Source organism: Notothenia rossii, assembly GCF_949606895.1.
Source record: "Notothenia rossii genome assembly, chromosome: 1".
NCBI lineage: Eukaryota > Metazoa > Chordata > Actinopteri > Perciformes > Nototheniidae > Notothenia > Notothenia rossii.
In genome coordinates this window covers 96,768,043-96,786,571 of record NC_136912.1, presented here as the reverse complement: position 1 = coordinate 96,786,571, position 18,529 = coordinate 96,768,043, and the positions used below count along the sequence as shown (strand labels likewise).

Genomic DNA, 18,529 nt, shown 5'->3' with positions numbered 1-18,529 from the left:
TCTTTGTAGTCCTTTAGTGTCTCTCCGTAGTCCTTTAGTGTCTCTTTGTAGTCCTTAGTGTCTCTCTGTAGTCCTTAGTGTCTCTTTGTAGTCCTTTAGTGTCTCTCTGTAGTCCCTTAGTGTCTCTCTGTAGTCCTTAGTGTCTCTCTGTAGTCCTTTAGTGTCTCTATGTAGTCCTTAGTGTCTCTCTGTAGTCCTTAGTGTCTCTCTGTAGTCCCTTAGTGTCTCTCCGTAGTCCTTAGTGTCTCTCTGTAGTCCTTAGTGTCTCTCTGTAGTCCTTTAGTGTCTCTCTGTAGTCCCTTAGTGTCTCTCTGTAGTCCTTAGTGTCTCTCTGTAGTCCTTTAGTGTCTCTATGTAGTCCTTAGTGTCTCTATGTAGTCCTTAGTGTCTCTCTGTAGTCCTTAGTGTCTCTCCGTAGTCCTTAGTGTCTCTCTGTAGTCCTTAGTGTCTCTCTGTAGTCCCTTAGTGTCTCTCCGTAGTCCTTAGTGTCTCTCTGTAGTCCCTTAGTGTCTCTCCGTAGTCCTTAGTGTCTCTCTGTAGTCCTTTAGTGTCTCTCTGTAGTCCCTTAGTGTCTCTCTGTAGTCCTTAGTGTCTCTCTGTAGTCCTTTAGTGTCTCTCTGTAGTCCTTAGTGTCTCTCTGTAGTCCTTTAGTGTCTTTTTGTAGTCCTTTAGTGTCTCTCCGTAGTCCTTAGTTTCTCTCTGTAGTCCTTTAGTGTCTCTCTGTAGTCCTTTAGTGTCTCTCCGTAGTCCTTTAGTGTCTCTCCGTAGTCCTTAGTGTCTCTTTGTAGTCCTTTAGTGTCTCTCTGTAGTCCTTAGTGTCTCTCCGTAGTCCTTAGTGTCTCTTTGTAGTCCTTTAGTGTCTCTCTGTAGTCCTTAGTGTCTCTCCGTAGTCCTTAGTGTCTCTCTGTAGTCCTTTAGTGTCTCTCTGTAGTCCTTTAGTGTCTCTCCGTAGTCCTTAGTGTCTCTTTGTAGTCCTTTAGTGTCTCTTTGTAATCCTTAGTGTCTCTCCGTAGTCCTTTAGTGTCTCTTTGTAGTCCTTAGTGTCTCTCTGTAGTCCTTAGTGTCTCTCTGTAGTCCTTCAGTGTCTCTCCGTAGTCCTTTAGTGTCTCTTTGTAGTCCTTAGTGTCTCTCTGTAGTCCTTAGTGTCTCTTTGTAGTCCTTAGTGTCTCTCCGTAGTCCTTTAGTGTCTCTTTGTAGTCCTTTAGTGTCTCTCCGTAGTCCTTTAGTGTCTCTTTGTAGTCCTTTAGTGTCTCTCTGTAGTCCTTAGTGTCTCTTTGTAGTCCTTTAGTGTCTCTCTGTAGTCCTTAGTGTCTCTCTGTAGTCCTTAGTGTCTCTTTGTAGTCCTTTAATGTCTCTATGTAGTCCTTAGTGTCTCTTTGTAGTCCTTTAGTGTCTCTCCGTAGTCCTTAGTGTCTCTCTGTAGTCCTTTAGTGTCTCTCTGTAGTCCTTAGTGTCTCTTTGTAGTCCTTTAATGTCTCTATGTAGTCCTTAGTGTCTCTTTGTAGTCCTTTAGTGTCTCTCTGTAGTCCTTAGTGTCTCTCTGTAGTCCTTTAGTGTCTCTCTGTAGTCCTTAGTGTCTCTTTGTAGTCCTTTAATGTCTCTATGTAGTCCTTAGTGTCTCTTTGTAGTCCTTTAGTGTGTCTCTGTAGTCCTCAGTGTCTCTCTGTAGTCCTTTAGTGTCTCTCTGTAGTCCTTAGTGTCTCTTTGTAGTCCTTTAATGTCTCTATGTAGTCCTTAGTGTCTCTCCGTAGTCCTTAGTGTCTCTCTGTAGTCCTTAGTGTCTCTCTGTAGTTCTTTAGTGTCTCTTTGTAGTCCTTAGTGTCTCTCTGTAGTCCTTAGTGTCTCTTTGTAGTCCTTTAGTGTCTCTCCGTAGTCCTTAGTGTCTCTCTGTAGTCCTTTAGTGTCTCTCCGTAGTCCTTAGTGTCTCTCTGTAGTCCCTTAGTGTCTCTCCGTAGTCCTTAGTGTCTCTCTGTAGTCCCTTAGTGTCTCTATGTAGTCCTTAGTGTCTCTCTGTAGTCCCTTAGTGTCTCTCTGTAGTCCTTAGTGTCTCTCTGTAGTCCCTTAGTGTCTCTCTGTAGTCCTTAGTGTCTCTCTGTAGTCCTTTAGTGTCTCTCTGTAGTCCTTAGTGTCTCTCCGTAGTCCCTTAGTGTCTCTCTGTAGTCCTTTAGTGTCTCTCTGTAGTCCCTTAGTGTCTCTTTGTAGTCCCTTAGTGTCTCTATGTAGTCCTTTAGTGTCTCTCTGTAGTCCTTTAGTGTCTCTCTGTAGTCCTTTAGTGTCTCTCTGTAGTCCTTTAGTGTCTCTCTGTAGTCCCTTAGTGTCTCTATGTAGTCCTTTAGTGTCTCTATGTAGTCCCTTAGTGTCTCTCTGTAGTCCCTTAGTGTCTCTTTGTAGTCCCTTAGTGTCTCTATGTAGTCCTTTAGTGTCTCTCTGTAGTCCTTTAGTGTCTCTCTGTAGTCCTTTAGTGTCTCTCTGTAGTCCTTTAGTGTCTCTCTGTAGTCCCTTAGTGTCTCTATGTAGTCCTTTAGTGTCTCTATGTAGTCCCTTAGTGTCTCTCTGTAGTCCTTTAGTGTCTTTAAGGACTCTTTAATTTATGAATCATTTTGTGTGCTGATGTTTCAGAGTGACGGAGAGAGACATGAAAGTGAGCGATCAGCTGCTATCAATCAATCGATCAATCTATCAATCGATCAATCAATCAATCAATGTTTATTTATATAGCCCAATATCACAAATGTTACATTTGTCTCAGTGGACTTCACAGTTTGTACAGAATATCAGTATGACAATACGACACCCTCTGTCCTTAGACCCTCTGTCCTTAGACCCTCTGTCCTTAGACCCTCTGTCCTCAGACCCTCTGTCCTTAGACCCTCTGTCTCAGACCCTCTGTCCTTAGACCCTCTGTCCTCAGACCCTCTGTCCTTAGACCCTCACATCGTACAAGGAAACACTTCCAGAGAAACCCACAGTTTAAAGGGGAACATGGAGAAACCTCAGGGAGAGCAGCAGAGGAGGGATCCCTCTCCCAGGACGGACAGACGTGCAGTAGATGCCGTGTGGAAATCAAGAGATAAAAGATTTACAGCGTCGGTAGACCAGATGTTAGGAAAGACCAGATGTTAGGAAAGACCAGATGTTAGGAAATGCATGAGTCTGTAAGAAGAAGATGAATCCACGAGGATATCCATCCTCTATCAGAGTTCTCGTCTGTGCAGATATCTCCAGTTTGTAAACAGCACTGTTGCCATGGCTGCAGACTGAATCATTACTGGATAGATCTGCAGCAGGAGGCCAGATGTGACTCTTCATCCTTTCACACCCTGCTCTTCCTCTCCGAAACACTCCCAGAAACATTCCTCCGATCTGACAAAACAGCGTCAGGGGAAGATCGAGGAAACAAGGAGGAAACATGGAGGAGACATAGAGGAGACATGGAGGAGACACGGAGGAAACAAGGAGGAAACATGGAGGAGACACGGAGGAAACATGGAGGAGACACGGAGGAAACATGGAGGAGACACGGAGGAAATATGGAGGAGACACGGAGGAGACACGGAGGAGACACGGAGGAAACACGGAGGACACAAGGAGGAGACACGGAGGAGACATGGAGGAGACACGGAGGAAACAAGGAGGAAACATGGAGGAGATACGGAGGAGACATGGAGGAGACACGGAGGAAACAAGGAGGAAACATGGAGGAGACACGGAGGAAACATGGAGGAGACACGGAGGAAACATGGAGGAGACACGGAGGAAACATGGAGGAGACACGGAGGAGACACGGAGGAAATATGGAGGAGACACGGAGGAGACACGGAGGAGACACGGAGGAAACACGGAGGAGACACGGAGGAGACACAGAGGGGACACAGAGGGGACACGGAGGAAACAAGGAAGAGACACAGAGGAAACAAGGAGGAGACACGGAGGAAACAAGGAGGAGACACGGAGGAAACATGGAGGAGACACGGAGGAAACACGGAGGACACAAAAAGGAGACACGGAGGAGACACAGAGGGGACACGGGGGAAACAAGGAAGATACACGGAGGAAACAAGGAGGAGACACGGAGGAGACACGGAGGAGACACGGAGGGGACACGGAGGAAACACGGAGGAGACACGGAGGAAACACGGAGGAGACACGGAGGATACACGGAGGAGACACGGAGGAGACACGGAGGAGACACGGAGGAAACACGGAGGAGACACGGAGGAAACACGGAGGAGACAATGAGGAAACATGGAGGAAACATGGAGGAGACATGGAGGAAACATGGAGGAGACACGAAGGAAACATGGAGGAGACACGGAGGAAACATGGAGGAGACACGGGGGAAACATGGAGGAAACATGGAGGAGACACGGAGGAAACACGGAGGAGACACAGAGGGGAACGGGGGAAACAAGGAGGAGACGAGGAGGAAAAAAGGAGGAGAGACGGAGGAGACACGGAGGGGACACGGAGGAAACAGGGAGGAAACAGGGAGGACACAAGGAGGAGACACAGAGGAAACATGGAGGAGACACGGAGGAAACAAGGAGGAGACAGGGAAGAAACACGGAGGAGACACGGAGGAGACAAGGAGGAAACAAGCAGGAGACACGGAGGAAACACGGAGGAGACACGGAGGAGACACGGAGGAGACAGGGAGGAGACACAGAGGAAACAGGGAGGAAACACGGAGGACACAAGGAGGAGACACAGAAGAAAGATGGAGGACACAAGGAGGAGACACAGAAGAAAGATGGAGGACACAAGGAGGAGACACAGAAGAAAGATGGAGGACACAAGGAGGAGACACGGAGGGGACACGGAGGAAACAAGGAGGAGACACGGAGGAAACAAGGAGGAGATACGGAGGAAACAGGGAGGAAACAGGGAGGAGACACAGAGGAAACATGGAAGAGACACGGAGGAAACAAGGAGGAGACAGGGAGGAAACACGGAGGAGACACGGAGGAGACACGGAGTAAACAATGAGGAGACACGGAGGAAACACGGAGGAGACACGGAGGAGACACAGAGGAGACACGGAGGAGACAGGGAGGAGACACGGAGGACACAAGGAGGAGACACAGAAGAAAGATGGAGGACACAAGGAGGAGACACGGAGGGGACACGGAGGAAACAAGGAGGAGACACGGAGGAACCAGGGGAAGCATGAGGAGCCAGGAGGAGCATGAGGAGCCAGGGGGGGCATGAGGAGCCAGGGGGAAGCATGAGGAGCCAGGGGGAGCATGAGGAGCCAGGGGGAGCATGAGGAGCCAGGAGGGGCATGAGGAGCCAGGGGGAAGCATGAGGAGCCAGCAGGAAGCATGAGGAGCCAGGGGGAGCATGAGGAGCCAGGGGGAAGCATGAGGAGCCAGGGGGAAGCATGAGGAGCCAGGGGGAGCATGAGGAGCCAGGGGGAAGCATGAGGAGCCAGGGGGAGCATGAGGAGCCAGGGGGAGCATGAGGAGCCAGGGGGGGCATGAGGAGCCAGGGGGGGCATGAGGAGCCAGGGGGAGCATGAGGAGCCAGGAGGAGCATGAGGAGCCAGGGGGGGCATGAGGAGCCAGGGGGGGCATGAGGAGCCAGGGGGGGCATGAGGAGCCAGGGGGAGCATGAGGAGCCAGGAGGAGCATGAGGAGCCAGGGGAAGCATGAGGAGCCAGGGGGGGCATGAGGAGCCAGGGGGGGCATGAGGAGCCAGGGGGAGCATGAGGAGCCAGGGGGAGCATGAGGAGCCAGGGGGAGCATGAGGAGCCAGGGGGAGCATGAGGAGCCAGGGGGGGCATGAGGAGCCAGGGGGGAGCATGAGGAGCCAGGGGGAGCATGAGGAGCCAGGGGGAGCATGAGGAGCCAGGGGGAAATGAAATACTGTCAGAGTTTTAGAATAAATCAAACATGTAGCAAACCACATCCCCAAAACGGTCTCTTGACCAACTCATGAACACCCTCCACCTGCTCACCTCCACCTGCTCACCTCCACCTGCTCACCTCCACCTGCTCACCTCCACCTGCTCACCTCCACCTGCTCACCTCCTCACCTCCTCCTGCTCACCTCCACCTGCTCACCTCCTCACCTCCACCTGCTCACCTCCACCTGCTCACCTCCTCACCTCCACCTGCTCACCTCCACCTGCTCACCTCCACCTGCTCACCTCCACCTGCTCACCTCCACCTCCTCACCTCCACCTGCTCACCTCCACCTGCTCACCTCCTCACCTCCACCTGCTCACCTCCACCTGCTCACCTCCTCACCTCCACCTGCTCACCTCCTCCTGCTCACCTCCACCTGCTCACCTCCTCACCTCCACCTCCTCACCTCCACCTGCTCACCTCCACCTGCTCACCTCCTCACCTCCACCTGCTCACCTCCACCTGCTCACCTCCTCCTGCTCACCTCCTCACCTCCACCTGCTCACCTCCACCTCCTCACCTCCACACCTCCACCTGCTCACCTCCACCTGCTCACCTCCTCCTGCTCACCTCCACCTGCTCACCTCCTCCTGCTCACCTCCACCTGCTCACCTCCACCTGCTCACCTCCACCTCCTCACCTCCACCTCCTCACCTCCACCTGCTCACCTCCACCTGCTCACCTCCTCCTGCTCACCTCCACCTGCTCACCTCCACCTGCTCACCTCCTCCTGCTCACCTCCACCTGCCGAGAAAGCATCCCTCCAGTCCTCAATCTCCACTGGCTCCCAGTCGAATACAGAATCAAAACATCCCTCCCCACAGAGATACCAGAGTACACACATCCTTTACTCAAGTAGAAGTACACACATCCTTTACTCAAGTAGAAGTACACACATCCTTTACTCAAGCAGAAGTACACACATCCTTTACTCAAGTAGAAGTACACACATCCTTTACTCAAGTAGAAGTACACACATCCTTTACTCCACTAGAAGTACACACATCCTTTACTCAGGTAGAAGTACACACATCCTTTACTCCACTAGAAGTACACACATCCTTTACTCAAGCAGAAGTACACACATCCTTTACTCAAGTAGAAGTACACACATCCTTTACTCAAGTAGAAGTACACACATCCTTTACTCCACTAGAAGTACACACATCCTTTACTCAGGTAGAAGTACACACATCCTTTACTCCAGTAGAAGTACACACACCCTTTACTCAAGTACAAGTACAGACATCCTTTACTCCAGTAGAAGTACACACATCCTTTACTCCAGTAGAAGTACACACATCCTTTACTCAAGTAGAAGCACACACATCCTGTACTCAAGTAGAAGTACACACATCCTTTACTCAAGTAGAAGTACACACATCCTTTACTCAAGTAGAAGTACACACACCCTTTACTCAGGTAGAAGTACACACATCCTTTACTCAAGTAGGAGTACACACATCCTTTACTCAAGTAGAAGTACACACACCCTTTACTCAAGTAGAAGTACACACACCCTTTACTCAAGTAGAAGTACACACACCCTTTACTCAGGTAGAAGTACACACATCCTTTACTCAAGTAGAAGTACACACATCCTTTACTCAAGTAGAAGTACACACATCCTTTACTTAAGTAGAAGTACACACATCCTTTACTCAAGTAGAAGTACACATACTCGTGTTTAAAAATACTCTGGTGAAAGTAGAAGTACTGACTAAACTTCTTTCCTCAAGTCAAAGTAAAGAGGCTTTGAAATGTACTTCAGTAAAAAGTACCCATAACTAGCAGCTGTTTTAAAGAGTACCTGACCTCCCTTTATATTAATAGAACAATAATGTCATTGTTAGCTAATGAATGTTTCCATGGTGACCAACGGCAACATGACAACGTTTCCATTGGTCCCTCTTCTTTAGAGAAGACCAGGAAATGATGGATACACGGATCGTGTTCAAATCAATAGGCACGCAATGACTCTAAATAATAATGATCACGCCACCAAACACACATTCAGACTAAAGGAACCAGCCTGTTTGGAAAATGAGAGAAGTAGAAAGTACAGGTATTTGGGTTCAACATGTAAGAAGTAGAAAGTACAGGTATTTGAGTTCAACATGTAAGAAGTAGAAAGTACAGGTATTTGAGTTCAACATGTAAGAAGTAGAAAGTACAGGTATTTGAGTTCAACATGTAAGAAGTAGAAAGTACAGGTATTTGAGTTCAACATGTAAGAAGTAGAAAGTACAGGTATTTGAGTTCAACATGTGAGAAGTAGAAAGTACAGGTATTTGAGTTCAACATGTGAGAAGTAGAAAGTACAGGTATTTGGGTTCAACATGTAAGAAGTAGAAAGTACAGGTATTTGAGTTCAACATGTAAGAAGTAGAAAGTACAGGTATTTGAGTTCAACATGTGAGAAGTAGAAAGTACAGGTATTTGAGTTCAACATGTGAGAAGTAGAAAGTACAGGTATTTGTGTTCAACATGTAAGAAGTAGAAAGTACAGGTATTTGTGTTCAACATGTAAGAAGTAGAAAGTACAGGTATTTGAGTTCAACATGTAAGAAGTAGAAAGTACAGGTATTTGTGTTCAACATGTAAGAAGTAGAAAGTACAGGTATTTGAGTTCAACATGTGAGAAGTAGAAAGTACAGGTATTTGAGTTCAACATGTAAGAAGTAGAAAGTACAGGTATTTGAGTTCAACATGTAAGAAGTAGAAAGTACAGGTATTTGTGTTCAACATGTAAGAAGTAGAAAGTACAGGTATTTGAGTTCAACATGTAAGAAGTAGAAAGTACAGGTATTTGAGTTCAACATGTGAGAAGTAGAAAGTACAGGTATTTGAGTTCAACATGTGAGAAGTAGAAAGTACAGGTATTTGAGTTCAACATGTGAGAAGTAGAAAGTACAGGTATTTGAGTTCAACATGTGAGAAGTAGAAAGTACAGGTATTTGAGTTCAACATGTAAGAAGTAGAAAGTACAGGTATTTGAGTTCAACATGTGAGAAGTAGAAAGTACAGGTATTTGAGTTCAACATGTGAGAAGTAGAAAGTACAGGTATTTGAGTTCAACATGTGAGAAGTAGAAAGTACAGGTATTTGAGTTCAACATGTAAGAAGTAGAAAGTTCAGGTATTTGAGTTCAACATGTGAGAAGTAGAAAGTACAGGTATTTGAGTTCAACATGTGAGAAGTAGAAAGTACAGGTATTTGAGTTCAACATGTGAGAAGTAGAAAGTACAGGTATTTGAGTTCAACATGTGAGAAGTAGAAAGTACAGGTATTTGAGTTCAACATGTAAGAAGTAGAAAGTACAGGTATTTGAGTTCAACATGTAAGAAGTAGAAAGTACAGGTATTTGAGTTCAACATGTAAGAAGTAGAAAGTACAGGTATTTGAGTTCAACATGTAAGAAGTAGAAAGTACAGGTATTTGAGTTCAACATGTGAGAAGTAGAAAGTACAGGTATTTGAGTTCAACATGTAAGAAGTAGAAAGTACAGGTATTAGAGTTCAACATGTAAGAAGTAGAAAGTACAGGTATTTGAGTTCAACATGTAAGAAGTAGAAAGTACAGGTATTTGAGTTCAACATGTAAGAAGTAGAAAGTACAGGTATTTGAGTTCAACATGTGAGAAGTAGAAAGTACAGGTATTTGAGTTCAACATGTAAGAAGTAGAAAGTACAGGTATTTGAGTTCAACATGTAAGAAGTAGAAAGTACAGGTATTTGTGTTCAACATGTAAGAAGTAGAAAGTACAGGTATTTGAGTTCAACATGTGAGAAGTAGAAAGTACAGGTATTAGAGTTCAACATGTAAGAAGTAGAAAGTACAGGTATTTGAGTTCAACATGTAAGAAGTAGAAAGTACAGGTATTAGAGTTCAACATGTAAGAAGTAGAAAGTACAGGTATTTGAGTTCAACATGTGAGAAGTAGAAAGTACAGGTATTTGAGTTCAACATGTGAGAAGTAGAAAGTACAGGTATTTGAGTTCAACATGTGAGAAGTAGAAAGTACAGGTATTTGAGTTCAACATGTGAGAAGTAGAAAGTACAGGTATTTGAGTTCAACATGTAAGAAGTAGAAAGTACAGGTATTAGAGTTCAACATGTAAGAAGTAGAAAGTACAGGTATTTGAGTTCAACATGTAAGAAGTAGAAAGTACAGGTATTTGTGTTCAACATGTGAGAAGTAGAAAGTACAGGTATTTGTGTTCAAAATAAGCAGTGGAGTAAAGTACTGATACCAGAAACATGTACTTAGGTAACGAAGTATTTGTACTCCAATACTCCCCACTTCACTCCTCACCTTCAACATCCTGCCCCTCCCTGTCTCTCTGACTTCCTCCAGCCTCACATCCTTGACTCAGGTCAGGTGATGCAAACACCTTAAAGACCACCAGGTATTTGAAAATCCAAATCTTTCCTAAACTCATAGTTGGACATTTGGAACAGCTACAGAAAAATAGTTGACAGATTTGAAGTGACATCCTGAAATCCCTCAATATTTACCTTTCTTTAAGATTTACTGTAAAAATAAAAGTTTTGAAGAGTTGAGGGATGAGACCAACATGAGCCCCTCTGTAAGACTTAATGAAAGATGAGATGATCCCCGTCTGGGACTTAAAACATTTCAGTGAGAGCGATTTCTCCTCTTGAGAAGTAGATCGTCTTTCGTCTGAAGGCGTTCGATCCCAGTCAGGAAACATGAATCCTGAATTTACACATTTAGACTTGTCGACATTATGCTGAATGTTTTATTAGAATATATTTAACTTTATTCTCCACATTTAAACTTCTCAACATTTAACTTTATCTCAAAATGTTTTTTGACTGTATTCTGAAATGTTCCACTTTATTTAGAAATGTTTGACTTCATTCTTAAAACGAGAAATACATAAAAACTTCCTGTGTGTGTGTGTGTGTGTGTGTGTGTGTGTGTGTGTGTGTGTGTGTGTGTGTGTGTGTGTGGGTGTGTGTGTGTGTGTGTGTGTGTGTAACTGTGTGTGTGTGTTCTGTGTGTGTGTGTGTGTGTGTGTGTGTGTGTGTGTGTGTGTGTGTGTGTGTGTGTGTGTGTGTGTATGTAACTGTGTGTGTGTGTGTGTGTGTTCTGTGTGTGTGTGTGTGTGTGTGTGTGTTCTGTGTGTGTGTGTGTGTTCTGTGTGTGTGTGTGTGTGTGTGTGTGTGTGTGTGTGTGTGTAACTGTGTGTATGTAACTGTGTGTGTGTTCTGTGTGTGTGTGTGTTCTGTGTGTGTGTGTGTGTGTGTGTGTGTGTGTGTGTGTGTGTGTGTGTGTGTGTGTGTGTTCTGTGTGTGTGTGTGTGTGTGTGTGTGTTCTGTGTGTGTGTGTGTTCTGTGTGTGTGTGTGTGTGTGTGTGTGTGTGTGTGTGTGTGTGTGTGTGTGTGTGTGTGTGTGTGTGTGTGTGTGTGTGTGTGTGTGTGTGTGTGTGTGTGTGTGTGGCCTCCGCGTTGTGTTCTGGCGTCACTGAACTCTGTAGTTTAGATGTTTCTCGCAGCAGGTCCTCAAGTTAGGAGTTTTTTAAGTAAATAAGACTTTTTTTAGACCTCTCATGTCCACACTGAGAAGTCCCACACTGACACCCTCAGCCAGGGATTCACTCTGCAACCTTAAAAATGACTTGTTGTTAATACTCTCCGTTAAAGAAACTCTGTCTAATCAGCATTGAGTTATTGATCGAGCGTTAAGAGAAGGTCTTACCCCTCAGCCGGCAGCGGTTCATCTCCACGCCTGATAAAGTCTGTGTTATCCGCTCAGGTCTTCATCGGGAGTTCTCTCGTTAGTTTTCAACATTTTTATGAATCCTCTCAGCTCTCAGATGTCTGCATGAAGTGTTGTGTAATGCAGCTGTTTCCACTCTTCCTCCTCCTCCTCCTCCTCCTCCTCTTCCTCTGTATATCCACTCCCTTCTCTCCGCCTCACTAACAGCAATCATTCAGAACAAACTGCATGATGTCATGTGAGAAAATTGCTTTAATGAGTCATTCAAAGCAGCTGGATCCTGTAGAAAGCTAGAGCCACTTTAAAGAGTCCTCTCCTGCTGATGTTCAGGTGTATATCAGTATGTAGTGTCTCTACTTTAAAGAGTCCTCTCCTGCTGATGTTCAGGTGTATATCAGTATGTAGTGTCTCTACTTTAAAGAGTCTTCTCCTGCTGATGTTCAGGTGTATATCAGTATGTAGTGTCTCTACTTTAAAGAGTCCTCTCCTGCTGATGTTCAGGTGCATATCAGTATGTAGTGTCTCTACTTTAAAGAGTCTTCTCCTGCTGATGTTCAGGTTTATATCAGTATGTAGTGTCTCTACTTTAAAGAGTCCTCTCCTGCTGATGTTCAGGTGTATATCAGTATGTAGTGTCTCTACTTTAAAGAGTCCTCTCCTGCTGATGTTCAGGTGCATATCAGTATGTAGTGTCTCTACTTTAAAGAGTCTTCTCCTGCTGATGTTCAGGTTTATATCAGTATGTAGTGTCTCTACTTTAAAGAGTCCTCTCCTGCTGATGTTCAGGTGTATATCAGTATGTAGTGTCTCTACTTTAAAGAGTCCTCTCCTGCTGATGTTCAGGTGTATATCAGTATGTAGTGTCTCTACTTTAAAGAGTCCTCTCCTGCTGATGTTCAGGTGTATATCAGTGTGTAGTGTCTCTACTTTAAAGAGTCCTCTCCTGCTGATGTTCAGGTGTATATCAGTATGTAGTGTCTCTACTTTAAAGAGTCCTCTCCTGCTGATGTTCAGGTGTATATCAGTATGTAGTGTCTCTACTTTAAAGAGTCCTCTCCTGCTGATGTTCAGGTATATATCAGTATGTAGTGTCTCTACTTTAAAGAGTCCTCTCCTGCTGATGTTCAGGTGTATATCAGTATGTAGTGTCTCTACTTTAAAGAGTCCTCTCCTGCTGATGTTCAGGTGTATATCAGTATGTAGTGTCTCTACTTTAAAGAGTCCTCTCCTGCTGATGTTCAGGTGTATATCAGTATGTAGTGTCTCTACTTTAAAGAGTTCTCTCCTGCTGATGTTCAGGTTTATATCAGTATGTAGTGTCTCTACTTTAAAGAGTCCTCTCCTGCTGATGTTCAGGTGTACAGTATATCAGTATGTAGTGTCTCTACTTTAAAGAGTTCTCTCCTGCTGATGTTCAGGTTTATATCAGTATGTAGTGTCTCTACTTTAAAGAGTCCTCTCCTGCTGATGTTCAGGTTTATATCAGTATGTAGTGTCTCTACTTTAAAGAGTCCTCTCCTGCTGATGTTCAGGTGTATATCAGTATGTAGTGTCTCTACTTTAAAGAGTCCTCTCCTGCTGATGTTCAGGTGTATATCAGTATGTATTGTCTCTACTTTAAAGAGTCCTCTCCTGCTGATGTTCAGGTGTATATCAGTATGTAGTGTCTCTACTTTAAAGAGTCCTCTCCTGCTGATGTTCAGGTGTATATCAGTATGTATTGTCTCTACTTTAAAGAGTCCTCTCCTGCTGATGTTCAGGTGTATATCAGTATGTAGTGTCTCTACTTTAAAGAGTCCTCTCCTGCTGATGTTCAGGTGTATATCAGTATGTATTGTCTCTACTTTAAAGAGTCCTCTCCTGCTGATGTTCAGGTTTATATCAGTATGTAGTGTCTCTACTTTAAAGAGTCCTCTCCTGCTGATGTTCAGGTTTATATCAGTATGTAGTGTCTCTACTTTAAAGAGTCCTCTCCTGCTGATGTTCAGGTTTATATCAGTATGTAGTGTCTCTACTTTAAAGAGTCCTCTCCTGCTGATGTTCAGGTGTATATCAGTATGTAGTGTCTCTACTTTAAAGAGTCCTCTCCTGCTGATGTTCAGGTGTATATCAGTATGTAGTGTCTCTACTTTAAAGAGTCCTCTCCTGCTGATGTTCAGGTGTATATCAGTATGTAGTGTCTCTACTTTAAAGAGTCCTCTCCTGCTGATGTTCAGGTGTATATCAGTATGTAGTGTCTCTACTTTAAAGAGTCCTCTCCTGCTGATGTTCAGGTGTATATCAGTATGTAGTGTCTCTACTTTAAAGAGTCCTCTCCTGCTGATGTTCAGGTGTATATCAGTATGTAGTGTCTCTACTTTAAAGAGTCCTCTCCTGCTGATGTTCAGGGGCCGTATTCACAAAGGATCTTTGGGCTAAAAGTAGCTCCTAACTGGCGAATTTAGGAGAAACTCCTAAACATAATGGGCGTGTCAGTCTTAAATTTAGGACTCCTAATTGTATTCACTAAGAGCAATTCACAAAGTATTTTAGGCCTAAAAGTAGCACCTAAGTTTAGGAGAGCTTAAAAGTCCTCGAGAGGACTCCTAACTCAGTAAGACCTATTCACAAAGAATCTGAAAATGGCTGCTAGACGAAATGTTTTGGAGACAATGGAAGACTGTGAATTGATCAAGAGATATAGGCTAAATCGTGAGGGTATCAGACTTGTTGTGGAATTAGTGCGGGATGCAATAACATCCCCGACTAACAGGAATAACCCGATTAGTCCGGAAATAAAATGTTTGGCAACACTACGATATTTAGCAACAGGGAAAATGCAACTTTGCAATGCCCACGATTTAGGGATATCGCAACCATCAGTCAGCCGTGCCATAAACCAAACCATCAACGCGCTCTCTAGACCACATATCATCCAACAGTTTATCCGGTTTCCTTTGGACAATCAACAACTACACAGGATCAAAGCCAACTTCATGGCAATGCAGGTATGCCCGGTGTGGTCGGTGCTATTGACGGGACGCACATAAAAATAATTGCGCCATCAAAAGATGAGGACGTGTTCGTCAATAGAAAGAAAGTACATTCCATCAACACGCAGATTGTTTTCATTCATCATGATAGGGGGACTTGAACGGCGGTATGGGCTGTTATTGAAAGTGTTTACGTGCTGGAAATATGCTCACTGGATAATAGTTTGCGGGGTGCTTTTAATTGCCTCCTTGATTTAATGCAATTTACGTATTTGTATTGTTTGCTCTCTCTCTCTTTAACGTGCATATACAACGTCATTATCGTGGTCTGCACAAACTTGTCATCATGTATGTATTCTGCTAACTGCACTGTCCATAACTATTTGATAGGAATACATTTCTAGGCTATTATTAGAATATTCCCTGCGGAGAGTTTTTTTTTTTTTTTTTTTTTTTAAAATAACGTTTTTTTTTCCAAAAGGTTTCACAACACGCTCCGAATCCGAGACACCTGACAACACGCTGTTAAGCAGAAGCTCAGAAAGAGCATATGTATGTATTGTCTCAGTACTCGCATACATTAAAACTAAATGTGTCCTCTGCATTTAACCCAGCCGCAGTGCAGCGCCCGGTCTGCTCTATAACGTTTTACAACCTGAAGATACAAAACACATATTTCTGTTATAACAACAATTATTTTAATAACACAGCCGTAACAGTAGGCCTAACAGTGTAATACTTGTTATCGATTTAAATAAATGAAGAACGAAAAGTAAATGAATGAACTGTATGCCAATAATTGCCTTAGCCCCAGATGTTCCCACACAAAAACAATTCACCTAAAACACCTAGATTTAAAATTCTACGTGGCACATGGCAAGGCTGCCCTGTCTCCGCGATTCTGTTTGCAATTTCTCTAGAACCGCTTGCACAGAAAATAAGACTATCCAAAGAAGTAAAACATATAGTTGTAAAAGAGACAGACCACAACGTTTCGTTATATGCGGATGATCTGCTTCTGTACTTGGACGAGGTACCAACTACGCTTCCTAAGCTGTTACATATCTTTACCCAATTTAGTTCAATATATGGTTACAAGATCAATTTGAATAAATCATGTCTTTTACCCCTCAATAATGCCGTGGTTGAACTAAACCTAAATACAGAATTGCAGATCGTCCAACACTTTAAGTATTTGGGAATCGATAGATATGCCTCATTAGACACAATGGTAGCAAAGAACTACAAAAGAATCTATACAACAATTAAAGATGACCTGAAAAAGTGGATTAATATAACAATGTCTTTAGCAGGACGAATTTCAAACATAAAGATGAATGTTCTACCAAGAGTCCATTTCTTAGCTAGTATGGTACCTTTATCTCCACCAGGGGTTTTCTGGGACAAACTTCAGAATAGGATTTCAAAATATATTTGGAAAAACCAATACCCAGGAATCAGATACAAAGTTCTACAATATGACAAAAACAGTGGAGGCCTTAATGGGTTAGGGTTATTCCTTCACGCTTCGAGCGTTGAGAAACTGGATCGATGAAAGCACCAGAACATGCTGTCAATCAAGGACGATTCCAAGCCCCATGCCTTCTCTGTATCCAAAAGACTGTTGGCACGTACACATGGTTTATGAATGTACTGCAGTAAGAACGTTCTGGAAACAGGTTATTGACATTGTATCTGAGATTATTGGAGTTCACACACCCTGTCTCCCAAATATTGTATTGTTGGATGATGATTCTTCTCTTGACCTACAGAACCATCAGAAAAGGGTGCTTTTCGCTGGTCTAACAGCAGCCAAACAAATAATTGTAATACGATGGAAACCCCCACATACTTTATTTATTAAGCAATGGATATCATCCTTCCATGACCTACTGATCTCAGAGCTGTCAATCGTTTCTGCTAATAAGGCTGAGGGGGAAACATTAGAGGCTGTTCAAAGAGCTGCTGATCTGGTCATATCATTCATGTAAATGATGATTGTACATATACGCACACCTTGGTGCAATTGTGGATTATTAGGAGTTAAACTCAATTCAGCTTAAACAGATGAAATGTTATGTGGAAAATAAAAAGGTATGAATGTATTTTATGTGGATAAATTGTTATGCTATAAATTGTTATGCTATAATATATATAATATATAGATGAACTCAGACGATTGCTAAAAAACATCAGGTAGGATTTTCTGTGAAATGACAAGATGGGTGGGAAGAGGGGGGGACGGGGTGGCATGGGAAAGGGAGTCCCTATATTTTTTCTTTCTTTGTCTTTTCTTTTTCTTTTTGTATTGTCCATATTGTCTATATCATTTGTATCTGTATAAGTCCCTTTTGTGAGGGCAAAGAAAACAAAAAAACAACAATAAAAAGTTGGTCACAAAAAAGAATTTGCTTGAAACTATTTTCCAAGCAAAGTAAGAGCACGATTTTATCATGTGTAACGTTACTGTTTAAACGGCGGATAAAGCAGCTTCATCATGGCAACTTGACAACAGCTAAGCTAAGCTAGGCTACTACTTACAGCATCCAGGTAACTTTTCAGAGTTGTTGTGCCACCGTGGTAGGCCAGTTTCTTGTCGCATTTGGCACATATTCTTCTTACCGTCGTCCAATTTAAAATGGTCCCACACAGCTGAAGTCTTCAGCATTTTGTGTTCAGGTGTGTGAAGCGAGGTGAAGCGAGGTGAAGCGTGCCGTTTGCGATCGTGACTGCGAGTGAACGCGATGTCAGGAGCACCTAGGCTGAGATTGTATATATTTCTGCATTTTAACAGTGCAATTCAAAAGTATAAATATAGTATAAGAATATGGCAATTCGCCTTTATTTATAGCATACAGGAAAAAAAAAAATTTGTTGAAAAAAACCAAAAAAAACGAATATCCGAATAATGAAATTGAAACCCGAATATTCGAATAGTCAAATATTCGGGTACAGCCCTACTATCTATCTATCTATCTATTTATTATCTATCTATCTATCTATCTATCTCTCTCTCTCTCTCTCTCTCTCTCTCTCTATTTATTATCTATCTATCTATCTCTCTCTCTCTCTCTCTCTCTCTCTATTTATTATCAATTCAATTCAATTCAATTCAAAGGGGCTTTATTGGCATGAAAGTTAAATTAAACAATGTTGCCAAAGCATCACAATACAAAATAATTAACAACATTAACAGACATTTCAAATTTTTACATATTATTGATGATATATATATACAGTGATACAATTACATTTCAACACGTGTGTGTGTGTGTGTGTGTGTGTGTGTGTGTGTGTGTGTGTGTGTGTGTGTGTGTGTGTGTGTGTGTGTGTGTGTGTGTGAGTCTCATTCACTGTCCCTCAGGTTGTGGCATGTGTATACATATTGGGCAGCAAGGTGTGCCTTGTCTCCTTCTCCTAGGAGTACTCTCAGTCTTGAGAGGTCATCAACCTCCTTGAAACCTGGGATTACAGAGTTCAACTTGTTCCAATAAATGCTCCTTACTTCGTTGAATGTTTGGCACTTCAGGAGGAAGTGCATCTCTGTCTCAGTCTCACCTGTCGTACAGTGACCACATGTTCTGTTCTCTTTTGGTTGCCAGGATCTTTTGAGTCTTCCTGTTTCGATTGGCAGTTTGTGGTCACTGAGCCTGTACTTGGTTAGGATCTGTCTCTGCTTTCTATCGCTGACAGTAGAGAGATACTCTGCCAGCTCATACTCTCTGTTTAGAGCCAGGTAACATTCTAATCTACTTTGGCTTTTAGTTTCTTCTTCCCAATGTTGTAAATAGTTGTCTTTACATTGTGTTATAATGCGTTTGACTGTGATTGGTGTTTGGAGAGCAGTGTTGTTGAGAGACTGGTCAGAGTGGCTCTGAGAGGGGGCAGTTAGCCTCAGCACCAGC

General features: G+C 43.4%; 1 protein-coding gene across 3 annotated transcripts in view; it reads right to left on the bottom strand.

Annotated features, from left to right (window-relative positions):
* Positions 1 to 17,319, bottom strand: part of c1qtnf7 (C1q and TNF related 7) — a 30,436-nt gene extending 13,117 nt beyond the window's left edge. The window contains exon 1 of one of the 3 annotated variants that reach the window (XM_079642872.1): positions 17,166 to 17,319. In XM_079642872.1, coding sequence (XP_079498998.1) covers positions 17,166 to 17,292 — 127 coding nt within the window. In that variant the 5' untranslated portion in view covers positions 17,293 to 17,319. Of the gene's footprint in view, positions 1 to 11,631; positions 11,782 to 17,165 lie in introns of those variants that run through there. The other 2 variants (XM_079642874.1, XM_079642873.1) reach the window with 2 other exon arrangements.
* Positions 17,320 to 18,529: the final 1,210 nt, after the last annotated feature.